Below are 13,580 nucleotides of genomic sequence, written 5' to 3' on the forward strand. Positions count from 1 at the left end.
CTGTTTTTGTTGGAATGTGTTTATGCAGACATTATGGTAGACATTTTATAAGCAAGTGAATACTCCGTCTACTAAAAACATAATGTTAAAATCAGTGCTTTTAGCTGCTTTTTACTTTGCTTTGCTTTTTCCTTGAGCTTTGGTAAGATTGCTGAGTCTGCTTCTGTGTTGTGACACGCATCAAGTAAAAGAAAAAAATTCGTTATCAAACCAAATTAGTACTGCCTTAGAAATTTTAACTCATTCGTACTTAAAAATATTGCATTGGTATTTACTGATAAATATGAAACAGATTTATGGAGGTTTACCTGTTCATCTTTGGGTGTTTTTTTTTCAGTTTTCCTGGTTTGTTTTTTTTTTCCTTGTGTAGTGTGTTTGACCTCATAACAACTTAAATATTACGAAAGCTATTTAAACCATTAACTTACAGGGCTGTAAAAAAATTTCAGTTGCTTGCAACAGGGCATAACAAGTATTCATAAGTATTGTGATTTTTACAATACAAACAGCACTAGTAGTAATGACCTCCACCCTACTACTGTACATCTATGATAAAGTAAAAAAAAAATTACCCTTATTTCAGATTTGAATATTTTTTAAAGCGAAATGGTCTTTCTGAAGTGCAAATATTTGTCACTTTACAAAAAAATAAAACACGTTGTGTTTTAATAAAGGAAAAGCAAAAACCTGGAGTCCTACAATCTAATTTATTCCGTCTTACCTTGTACAAAAATTAACCAGGAGACGGCAGCATAATGAAAATAAATAGAGTCCCATTGTCCTTCAGCAGAATTCAGACAGTGTTCTGCATTCTGTGGCTTGTGTGGAGATCTCAGGTAACTGGAGAGAGTTAAACATTAACGTCAGTGTTTTCATGTAAGAATTCATCTGGCTTCCCGCAATGCCCAGCGTATTGATTCTGCTGTTCAGCTTCAGAAACGTCCTCTGCTTCGCAATAACGACCGAAAACTTGAGCTTCTCCAAATTTCTGTTGCCACCCTTGGAAGGCAGCCTTCAAAGGACTGACATCAGACTTTCAAATCTGTGGAGTACAGCGCTGGTGATTATAAATAGTATTGCTTTGCTCTAACCTCTGCACTACTGACTGAGCGTGCTGAATGATAGAATGGAAAGGAAACAACTCTCTCTTCCTCCTCCTCCTCCCTCGGTTCTTAACTGTTTGCCTGCTGAAACTTTCCAATCTGCAGCAAATAAGTATAGCAAAGAATTGCCTCTGGTCATTTCTAGTAGCTGGAAACTAAAAGGTAATCGATGGAATATCTCCTTCCGAAACGGGATGTTTAGTATATTACTACTTTTGTGAAGTTTCTTGGGGTTTTTAATAAGTGAAAAGTTAACAGCTTGCATTTACTGGTATTAGGAAGCTTTGGGGTTCTAGAAACAAGTAAGAAAGCTGGTGTATTTTTCACACGTTCAGATAAAAATAGCATATTGGTCAGAAATAAATAGAGAGAAAACCTCAAAGTAAATTAAGGCAGAGCTGCAGACATGGCAGATACAAAATTATTGTTGACTTTAAGGGAAGTTCTGTAAATAGGGGCGTCTGCTTGGACAGTGTTTTTGTAGTAGGTGCTGCAACCCCTGAGTGAAGTTCACATTCTGTGAATTGATGTGTAGGAGACTTTCCACTCTTGCCAAGTTACCATTTACTTTTTGCCCCATTGTGTATCTGAGTAGGGTGGCAATGTCAAAACTTGGGTTCATTGAATCTTACACTACTGGACTTCTAATGGATAAACCTCTGGAAGAGTATCTCTCAAAACATATTTTTAGTTAACTGTTGCAAGAGGCAGTGATCTTTAATACATGAGTTTGAGAGACTGGTAAATGAATGGTGGTATGGTCCTTGATTGAATAGAATCCTCTTTCTAAATACTGTCCTGTTTAAAGAGGGACAGTCAGGTTGTGGTAATACGTGTTCCGTAATCTAGTGGGAATTGTTTTGGAAAAGTGATAATGTCTTTTAGCTTTTCCTAGTAATGGTCATATTTAGGAGGATTGCAGGAGTTAACTTATTGTTTGTAATTTGGGAAAGAGGTTTCAGGTTTCTCATAACACATTAAATTGTAACATCGATGTAAACATTTAGATATGAAATTGTTGATTTGTATTATATTGAGACCGGAGTAGTCATGGATGGAACTACATCTTAGATGCTCTGTCAAAAGCAGTTTACAGCCAAAATAAAGTACAACTGTTTACAGCAAAAATAAGGTGCAACTGTTGTCTTATGTAGCTGAAACTTAAGAAGAAATTGTAAACTTTAGAATCCAGGAAATCATCTTAAACTACGATTCCTTTCCTTTTGTGCATGAAGAGATAGTGAGCTTTTTAAAAAATCAGAATTAAAGCTTTGCATCCAACAGTACTGACACTTGAAAAATGATGCACATGTATGATGCAACAACAAATTGTACCTGCTGGAGTTAGTGAAACCTTGGAAGGCAAAGTTGGCTCTATGCCTGTAACTTGCTGTACTAAAAGTATGTTTGGAAGGGTATGGTCTCTTATATAATCTGGCTGTTGTCATGGCAAAAAATGATTTGTTTCAGTAAATGGAAAGAGGACACTGTCTTTATTTCCCTGTTTCTTGTAAATACTTTTCATTTTAGAACAGTTCCATCTGTGTTTTCCAGATAGGAACTTTAATTTGCTTGCATCTTCAAAATGCAAGAAATTAGAGTCCTTTGACATAAACTTTTACTTGGAGGAAATGTCCGCTTCTTTTTGTATGCTTAACAGAGTATGTTTTAAAAATTATTGCAGAAATTACTTTTTAAATCACTAGCCTGTAGGAGGGTGCCAGTCTTTTATGCTGTGTTCAGGAAACACCCCACTAGAAATGAATACGTAGGACTTCTTCAGAATCAAGACAGCTGCTGGTCCCTCCTGCCTTAGTGTGAGGACTGATTGTCTGTCTTGACTTTCTAGACTTCTTACTCGCAAGTGTCTGAGATCATACCAAGCTGGTATTTCTAACACTAGCTCATTGAGTAGCAATGGAAAAATTTGGGCTACTCACTCGTTGCTTGTGTGTGACTTAGTATTTATTCTGCCTGATTTACTGAATATGCATCTCTGTAACCCTTGCTTCTCCTTCGTAATCTCTCTGACCACTTGTGTTCAGATTTATTTTTTAAACTGTGTTCATCACTTGAGCATACTGTAGTCAAAGTACCATCCGTTTGTCCTTTCATTTGTTTAATTCCTACTACAAATACATGAGTAACCTTTCTAAACCTTTGTTTAGAAAACAGAAGAGTAATGACGGAGGCAGGATTACAAACTAATCTTGCAGATTAACAGAAAGCTTCTGTATTTACCAAAATAACAAAAAACAAACAAGCAAAAAAAAAAACCCACAACTGAGATCTTAGAAAATGTCGCAGTCAATGTGCTGGCTTCACCAAATGGTTGAAAATGTGTGCAGTGGAACACCTGTGTATTCAAACAGAAAACAAATGTGGAATTGCATGAAGCATGTTACTTGCATTATCAAGATTAATTTACAAATGTATTTTCAAACTTGGTAGTATAAGTCAGATGAAGGACAATTAGAGGGCAAGGCTGGGTTAATGAATAATGCTGCTCTTATGACCCCTTTTTATCCCCATAGTAATTTAAAAAATAAAAATAATAATTATTAAAAAAATAAAACAAAAACCCCAAACAAAGCAGGTTTTCCAGTCTAGATGTTGGGGAGAAAAATTCCCTGGTGCTGTCTGTTCTACATGTAGAGGAATAACACCTTTGGTGGTGTTCCTAGTCAGTGTAAAGGAACTGCTCCTATCAGTTTTTACTCCTTGTATTCCTAAGTTGAAAGACAAATTGTAGAGCAGAGTGGCATAATGTTTAGATCTAATCAAATGCATTCATAACTAAGAAATTCAGAAAGCACCTTAGTGTTCTGGTTTTAAAGCTATGGGCTTCAGAAAATTGATTAGATTCTAGTTAGGGCTGCTTTGATTTATCTAGTCACTGTGCATTTTATGCTAGTAAAACAAGGAACCCATGAACAGAAAATAGACAATGGGGCCTTTTCTTTAAAGAAAAAAAAAGAATTAGTTAAAAGTGTTGTTTATAAGGAACTGATAGTGAAATAAATATGCAATTTCCATAGCCCTATGACATGGAATAACGCTTTGAAGAGGAGCAAAATGTTTTCATGTTTCTGAAATTCTTTTATAATTTGCTATGCAGGTTGATATGTGAGCTGCTTTTAAATGTAGTTATCAAAAGTTCACAATTCACTAGTAAGACAAGTATTTATTTTCATGAAGAGGGATGCTGTCAATCAGCATTATTTTGCTCAGTGGTAAAAACTCAGATTTTCCCTTTGACAGTTTAGGTGAGATGTATTAAACTGTATGAAAAGAGAAGAAAGTATTGGAAAAGACGCTGCGGCAAGGGGAAGGATTGGAGAGCTCCTTGGAGAGTTTAAACACAGTATTAATTATAACAAAGATTCAACAGCAGAAAGATCTTGAAAAAAATACTAATTTTGTCCTTTTTTTTTTTTTTTTTTTTTGCCTTGAAGTGTGGTGTTCCCTTTCAAGAGGAAGATGTGATTGTCCTTAATGGTAGTAAAGAAGATGCAGAAGTATTGAAGAAAAGAATGGAGGATAGAAGACTTAAAAGTAAATTGGAAAAGGTAATCTTTTTATACATTGTTTAAAACAAAATTGAAAGAATTCTTGTCTGTAGTGCAATCTACTCTTAGATCACATATCTTTGCTAATCTTTACGCAGACTGGAGGATTTACCCTGCAAGCTGTGTTGTACTTCAGTGCTGCTTTTAAAAGTAATGAGATTGTGTGCACATTGTGCTGATAGTGTATTGAAGTTGGATGGGCTGGAACTTTCTTTCAATGAGCAGGCAGTGCATAGTGCTCCAAAAATCCCAGGATTTCAGTGCTGTGGGTAAAATGAATGGTATGCCAGCTACACTTCAGGCTTGTCTTGAGACAAATTATTAGTTAATTCTAATAATGAGCAAAATCTTCCCTATATTTCATATGGTAGTTCCTGATGGCAAGTTATTAGTTTTTTTGATCTCTAAGTATCCTGTACTGGCCACTGGCAGAAACATGATACAGGAATATGTAGAATCCTGGTCTGATTCTGTAAGGCCACTGTTTGGAAATTTTTTCATGTTTTGTAATTCTTACTGTCCTAAGCGATTACTGGTGATGCTAATTCCCACCATACTGTTGAGGTATTTGCTTTTTTTTTTTTATCTGACCAAGCAAAATGCCATGGAAATAAAGTTGTTGCAGCTCTACTATACACTCTATTGTATAGTACTACTCTGTGAAGCAGTAGTTGTTCTGTGATACTGCACTGTCAAACGACAGTTCTGCATGTGGGACTTCATTCAGTATTGCTATTTTTTTCTGAACTGGCATTGCTATTCTGGAGGATGACAAAGCAAGCAAAAACATTAGTGTTGACTCAGTCCGTAGTGTCGACACATTTAGTCGAATCTCAAGAGCATGAATCATCATTGTCTGACACTTTCAGCAACTGAGATTTCAGATGGACATTGATCATCTCACCCCTCTTACTGTGCTTGATTTTTGTCTGCCTACAGGATTAGATGGCTCACAAATGTTTCCTAGATTCTTTTGAAACAAATACTTATTTACTTACCAGGCAGTATATGATTCCTTCTCATCAGAGGTTCTTTATTCATCTGCACGGATGCAGCAGCATTGGGCCTGGGCAATAAAAGAAAAGGATGGTTACCTACAGAAATTATACTGTTCTGTTTCCTCTCTGTTCATAGCCTCTACACTTTGTGTCCTGTAGCTTCTGGTGTGAGAGCAATACTGTAAATATTATGCTGTTTTTTCACATGGTTGGGTTTTTTTCTTTTCTTTTTTTCCCCCCAGTACTTTGTAATTAAATGTTTGAAAGAATTTTAAAGATAATTTAAAGATAGAATATTCCAGATCTCAGCAGATGAGTAATCAGCCTCAAAAATAGTGGTCATTTGCACTCGATTTGCATTAGGAAGGTAGCTCTAACAAAGCATCTGTAGCTTTGGTTCAAATAATTTGGAATAGTCTGAAAGCTGGTGCTGTCTCCAACTTCTGCACAACAAAGAGGTACCTGAGTGTGCTGAGCTCACTGTGCTTCTGTCTCTTATGTTGTCAGCACAGTCACTGGTGGTGGCAGACAAAAGGAAACGATGCTTTGGTCTTCAGGCTCTGTGTCCCTTATGTGACTATGCAAATACGTTTGTTTGTTGAGTGGAGACTTACACTACAGGCAGGTGCAGTATTTGCAAATCTCGCAGTAAGCTTCTCGCTGATGTTTTTTTTGCAATACTGCCTCACCTTGCTGCTGCACCTGCTGATCTTTCTGCAGCTAGAACTGGTCTTCTCTGCTGTCACTGGTGCCATTTGCTCTGACCTGAGATCTGTGAGCTCCAGTCCCAGCATCAGAAGACAGTTTCTAGTTTGGCATCTGCTGGCACTGCTGGTCAGACCTCTTCCTCAGTTCCTTCTTTCAGCTAGGGGAGCAGCCCAAGTGGACCTGCTGTATTTGGAGCAGGAAGCATAAGGAAGATGCAGCTAGCACTAGTGTAAAAAATTACTCAAGCTCAACTGTATTATATGTCCCCATGATAAAATATGTATTATATATATTTATTATGTATAATATATATGCATATATATATTTAAAAACATCTCCTAATTCGGATGCCAGATACTGGGGGAGAACATTTCTTTGTAAATCCTCTGAAGGTGGAAGCACACAGAAGAGAGTGTTTTTTTCCACGTGGGCTGAAGGATGCCGGGAGAGCAAGTTTGTTTTTTGGAATAGTAACCCTCTGCCACCACCTTCTGGCTGCGCTTTGCAGCAACATGTAGTGTGGCATTTTTTTCCTCAAGCGTTAATCATCATATGCTTGACAGCATGGGTTCTCCTAATTTTTATAACACATTTAAATATATTTATTTTCTTTGAGTTTGTGTAGCTTTCTTGAAATACGTACACCATTCTGAATGTATACAGAGCCATCTCCTGTGATGATAACACCGACTGTTTTAATACATCTTTCTTCTCAGCTTGGCATTTATATAATCAAAGCCAGTAATGGGATTCGTGTTGCTGTTGTTTGGGGTTTTTTTTGTGGTTTTTTATCTGGACAAACATAAATTAACTTGGAAAATCTGGTCCACAGATGCTCTTAAAAAAATTAAATTAACTATTTGCGTCTTCTCTTCTTAAGCAATCCCACAACAAAGGGCCTGGTTATTAGAGGCTACCGAGGAGAGATTTTTTTATTAACTAAACAAAATTAAGTGGGTATGAGATGCAGGATTATTCTGAAATTGTTATTGAAAAACATCTGTATTGATTAGTTAACTGTGTCCTGTTTAATGTCATGCAATTTACTGTTCTGCCATGTGGGTTCAGAGTATCAGATTACCTTAATGATGATAACAAACATATTCTCCTGCAAAGTCTACAATCCAAAATACTGTATCCAGACAGTTTAGTTTTGGCCTGCACAATTTTCTTTACCATAACTTCAAGGTTCTCAAGGTTATTATTTTTCCATATAGAAATAACCCCTTAAGTGTGGATCAATATTGTGGAAGGAAGAGTTCCACTGTGTAAGACATAAAAATGTATTAAATGAAATTGTGTGTCTATCAAATACAAGTTGGGAATTGTATATCCTTTCAGTACATTACCAGATTTCTGCTTGTGTTGTTTCAGAAGTCAAAGAAATGTAAGTCAGCAGAATCGGCTTCTCACCAAGATACCACTGAAGGTAATGTCACAGCTACAAATTATGTGTGGCCTTCTGAGTCATGAAGCAGATTAATCTTTTCCTTTTTTTTTTCTTTCATAGATTCTCCAGGTCCATCGAAGGCTAAGAATGGAAAGGATTGTAATGATTCCAGTTCTGGGGAAAAGAGGCAGATTATCTTCACCAAAAGTTCAGGTTGGTGTTTATTCTTTAATCTAAATGTGAAAAATGTGAACGAACAGTTCTGCTTTGAAAAACATTATAGGAGAGGTCCTTCTCTGACTATTTTGTTTCATAGTTTTCAGAAGCTACCCTCTCACTTCATTTTTTTTATCTTTCTCAGTAATAAAAGGTCAACTCCCGTCTTCAAGGGAGCCATAATGCCATGTCTCACTTTTTCAAAGAGCCCTCTCTTTCAAAAGTCTTGTCCTGAAAGGCTGCCTTTCCAAGCTGGAGTAGGAGGCTGTGTCGTGAACATGCACAAATCTCCTCGTTCAATAGAAACTGTAGTCAGTGTAACTTCTTCTTAAAACAGAGCTTTGCTTTACAATCTGCAAAGTCTACAAAACTGATGCTACAGAAAGTGTGTGAGGGCTTCTCTTTGCCTATTTTTCCTTATTCTGCCCAGTTTGCCTTTGTCCTGTCTGCTCTCCATCATCCTATAGTCTGTTTAAATAGTCCACAGAGTAGGTACTGACTTCTTGTTACTTTCACAAAATACCTAAACCAACAGGGTCTCTGCTCACGCTTGTGCCTGGCAAGTGCTGTAGTGATGCAGATAACTAATAAAAATAATAATAAACACTTCTCACCACATTACATTTTTTTTCACCGTGAAACAAGCCAGATTTGCTTGTTTATGTCATTCCAATATTGCTTTAAGTTGGTTGGAATCAACCTGAATGAATGAGATTAGATACTCTTATTCACACAGTGATATAGTCGAGGGTTTGGTATATCTGTTTTATTGGCTAGGAGGTAGTGTCAGAAGAATTAGTAGTTGTTTTCCTGAAGTACAAGTAGTCAAGAAATCTATTATGGCAGTTCATTTCAATGAAGTGTATTAAAATATCCCGAGCTGATGACTTTACTTTTAGTTGTCCGTTTTAGGTGCTGATTTGCTGTGCGTTAGTAGGAGCAGTGGAATGTAACTTCAGGATGTGCTGATGTACCTACAGTAGTCAGGCAGCTGTGAGGAAAGTTGGCAGTCCTGTAGTCCAAAGGATGGTGCCCTCTCTTTATGTAACATATATTATGATATTTAATGTCTCTAATTCATCCTGATGTTTTCATAAAGAACTATAGGAATGGGTACATTTTTAAAGTCAGTCTGAGGTTTCTGTGTGAAGAATTCAATCATGTACATTACAGCCACAGAAAAAGTCAATATAATTTGTTTGAAGAATCTGAGAATAGTTAAATAATGAACTGTGGATAAACTATGTGAGAAGCTGGAAGAATTTCGATCAGAAATGCCTTACCTGCCCCCTACTGTCTGTTTTCATAAAGGATAGACTTTTAAAAATATTTCATTCCAGATGATTACAGTTGTTCTTGGATGTTTAGGAACCTAGTAATTCTAATAATGTTTGATGTATTTTTCTTTTCAAAGAGTGTAAAAGAAAAAAATATGCCTTTTGAAATGTCAAGTCATTGGTTTATGTATCTGGCAGCAGTTACATTGACCAGCAAGAGGTTAAGAAGAGAGAGGGAGAATAAAGCGAAATCCATGGACTGAGGAATGGCAGTAGCATAGGAATTAATTTGTGAACATGGCACCCCAAGGTTTCTGGACTTGCAGCATACGTAGGCATTCTTTCAGATCTAGTGTTTGGTAATTCTTTCCAGACAGCCACTGGTGGCATTAAAAGCAGCAGTCTCCAAATACAAAAAGGGTCTGATCTGTGATGGTTTAGGATTCACATATAATTCCTATGGCTACATGCAGAAATCAGTTAAGTGCATTTTCGGACAGGCTCCTTACTAACTATTTACATGCCGTTGTGCCTAAGTTAAGCTAAATACGTAGTTTCTCTAGACTTCTGTGTATTCATTTCTTTGCACAAGAGACTTGGCACATGCTTTTTAAGATACCGTCCTTTAACTTTGAAGAAGATTGAATAGTTGTTAAAGAGAGGGGGTTTTTGTAGCAGTAGATATCATACACTGAGAGAGGTGGTATTGGAAACAGAGAGATGGGCGTTTTCCTATCCCAAATATAAAATGGTGCAGACCGTTGGTATTGGTCACAAATGACTTTGCAAAGAATAAAGGGAGGAGATAGATTCCCAGGGGACAGTATGTCAGAAGTTTAGCTATTGTCATTTGATAGCTAATTTCTAAACAATACTTCAGGGTGGTGGAATACTTTCATGTTTCTTTCTTAGAGACTTAGAGCTCAGAGCCATTTTTCACTTAGAGGAATAAATATTGTCAATACTGAATTACAGTGTAAGGCATTTACACAAGTAGGGAATTCCTCTCTCTCCAAGATTTCTAAATGCATTTTGAGTATAAATTCTAAAAGCTAGGAATGTGTTTGCTGTTAGGAACGTTTGTGCTGTTAAGTACAATTATGGGATAAATTTGCAATAGCCCTGAAAAAAATGTATATACTTCATCTCTGTACATGTTATATTTTAAGGAGTTTTTTTGGTCTTTATTTAAATATCTTTATCAGTTGTAAGCTGTCACACATGCTTCATTCTATTCCTTTTTCTCTATCAGATAATGGAAATTCATCTGTACCAGGAAAAGTCAATAAGGCTGCTTCTACTGCCACGAAGAGATCCATTGCAGACAGCGAGGAGAAATCTGAGGCATACAAATCTATTTTTACATCACACAGCTCAGCAAAACGTTCAAAGGAAAAGTGTTCCAATTGGGTTACTCACACAGCATACTATTTCTGAAACAATGATGGGCCTGATTGTAACATTCATTACTGCTTTCCTTCCCTAAGGCTTTTTCTGTACGACTCTGATACAGAACTTTTGTTGTAATGGGATGTTATCTGGAATTACTCAGTTTGTAAGTTGTTTATAAACTTAGGAATAACTAATGAACTTGTGTTAGTTGTAACTTCTGTTAAATAAGAAATAAATCACCAGATCCATGTTGAATCAGCAGACCTTATTCTAAAATGATGGATTATTTGCACAAAAGATTTTATTTTCTTCTCCCAGCTGGATGCTGTCATGCTTAGTGACACTAGCTAGTGTCCTCAGTAGTAGGAGTGAGGGTAGAAGGATCTGCCTATGGTCCTCTTCTGTTGATATTTGCACAACTGTAATGATAGTTTTCAACGTATTAGTACAGAAATTCAAACTTTTTTAAGCTTTCTCACAGGAAAAAGAGCAATAATGCTTTTCTTCTGTATTAGCTAACTGGGCCCTCAGTAGAACTAGTTTATGTTTCTGAAAGGTTCTGTAGGTGTTTTCAAGTAATTTACCTTTTGCTGGAATATATGAAAGTATGATCTTGAAAATATTTGTACAACATTTATATTGTACATATTGTTGTAGCCTGTTTTTAATAACAGAGTATTCACTTGTAAATCGTTATCTATAAAGATGAGCCTGTAATAGTTAAGGCTGTTTTTTTCCCAAAAAGGTTTGGAGGTTTTCTTTCTGGATGTGTGTTTTTACAGCTAGAAGTACCAGGTCTGAGCTTGCTTTCTTTTGTCAGAGGATCAGAATACAGTGGAACAAAAGTACAAGTTTCCTGAATTTTCTGCTGAAACAGTAAGGTTCTGTGTACATCTCTGAGGAGCAATTTGCCATTTTGAGTTCAGCAGCTTACATGAAAATACAAGCATTTGCACAGGGTGAGAGAAGAACAGGTGGTGTCAGAATAGGAGCAGGCAGGTCTTAACTGGCTTTTCAGGGAGAAATGGTGTGGCACCAGTGTCACGCAAGTCAAACCCATTGGTGGCTGATGGTGCAAGGCTGGAGTTAGCATCTGAGAACATTTCTCTTTCGCTTTGCTGGCAACTGGAATGTGCTGATTTCACAACATCCATAGTACACGTCATGTTATTTTCTGACATAAAATTCTTAACAGCAAACTATTTGGCTGTTAATTGCTGTTACAGAAAGATGCTAAGCATAGTATATCAATCAGTTTTGCTTTTATATTTATGCTTTTTGTTCCTGTGACATTGATTTAAATAAAACTTGCTCTTGTCATATGACCGTAACACTTTGTGTTCAATTGAACAGATACACAAGTGCCTACTTTGTCAGTGTTGTAACAGAATAACTTTTTATGGACTTTCCTTTGTCTCTTTTATTCTCAGCTTTTTTCCAAGCACAGGAATCCTTTTAAAATGTTAATGTTCCATAGCAGTGATTTAGTGGCTGAATATTTGAATCCAGTAATATCTACATGAAATGACCGGAGGGAAGGATGGAAGCATTTCGCCTTCCTTTCTTCCTCTTTTAAAGTTAAAATATGCTTTTATAATCTTGGCACAAACTAACCAGAATAGAAATGCAGAAAGTAGGAGGCTTTTAAAACCACTGCATGATGTTACATTGTTACCTTTGTGTGTGAAAATGATTAATTATCCTCATAATTTATTTTTAAAAGTGTCCCCATTTATAATTGGCGCTAGTTGGAGATTCAAATGCTGTGTTTATATTTGTGTAGGTGGTCTCCATGATTCAAGCACGTTGAATGAAACTGCTAGGATTTTATTTTTATTTTCATAGGTATAATTAAAAAATGGCTTGTTGTAGAATTTATATGGTGGTAAGCATTTTTGTTTTCAGAGATGTGAACGCATATATACATCACATCAGACAGTTTGAGATTTACTTGAGCTTCCAGGAAGCACTCAGCTACATGTTGTATGTAGTAATCAGCTTTGTTCTCCCTATTCTGTATTCTTTTCCTCTTCATTATTGTCCTTTATTATTTGTTAGTTACAGATAATTAAATTACTGTACTAAAAAATATACTATAGTATAGGCCCTTTATTTGTAGTCTGACTCTGTTTTGACAATACATGTTCAAGTCCTATTGGTGTTTCACAGGAGTGCATTTTTCTTCTATTTAAATAGTTTAGCTATTACTTTGCTAAAGAGTGAAAGAAAACGTAATATGCAGGTTTGTTTCTCTTTTTTTGATAATGTGTTAAGCAAAGTCCAGCCTGCTGTCTTGGTAACGGGCTTTCCTGCTCATTGGGCATAATAGTGACTTCTTTTTTTCAACCTGACCTGCTCGTCTAATAAAGTAAACTCATGAGTAACGTGTTTTGGTTAACATACTGATTCTTCATATACACGTGGGTTTATTGTCCGGAATCAATAGCTCATGTTATGCCACTTTGTTAGGATTTTGTTTGGTAGTTTACCATCCTGACCATGTGGATGGAGTTCTCAAAATGTTTACAGTTTATAGAAGTGGTGTCAGTGACTGATGAGGTCTTTTCCTTCCCTTTACAAAAAACAGCTGTAAAGGAGTGTGATATATTGTTGGCATGTGATGCAATTCATCGCCAGAATTGTCTCTTGTTAATGTAAAATAGAGGAGCAAAAAACTGACACTTCTGTTGTTGGCCGGCTGGGTCAGGCAGTGGAGACTGGGACGTTGACTTGGCAAGTTTTAATAGATTCAAGCGAATAGTTTGCTGGAGGATGTTTGCTTTGTTGTGGTTCGCTTTTTGTGGGGGAGGGCAATTTAATTTTCTTTTAATGTAGGTGAATTTGAATGTTGGTGAAAGTTGAAGACTGCAGAAGTCTTAGAATCCGAAACCTGTATGTTTTGAGATGCCGCGTAGGTCTCCCACCGC

General features: G+C 36.6%; 1 protein-coding gene across 2 annotated transcripts in view; it reads left to right on the forward strand.

Moving 5' to 3' along the window:
• Positions 1–13,037, forward strand: part of RTF2 (replication termination factor 2) — a 30,966-nt gene extending 17,929 nt beyond the window's left edge. The window contains exons 6-9 of one of the 2 annotated variants that reach the window (XM_086622893.1): positions 4,559–4,672; positions 7,753–7,807; positions 7,889–7,981; positions 10,514–13,037. In XM_086622893.1, the coding sequence (XP_086479019.1) occupies positions 4,559–4,672; positions 7,753–7,807; positions 7,889–7,981; positions 10,514–10,698 (447 nt within the window). In that variant the 3' untranslated portion in view covers positions 10,699–13,037. The remainder of the gene's footprint in view (positions 1–4,558; positions 4,673–7,752; positions 7,808–7,888; positions 7,982–10,513) is intronic. The other variant, XM_086622895.1, reaches the window with a different exon arrangement.
• Positions 13,038–13,580: the final 543 nt, after the last annotated feature.

The sequence above is a fragment of the Tauraco erythrolophus genome, chromosome 18 (genome assembly GCF_009769465.1).
Source record: "Tauraco erythrolophus isolate bTauEry1 chromosome 18, bTauEry1.pri, whole genome shotgun sequence".
Classification (NCBI taxonomy): domain Eukaryota; kingdom Metazoa; phylum Chordata; class Aves; order Musophagiformes; family Musophagidae; genus Tauraco; species Tauraco erythrolophus.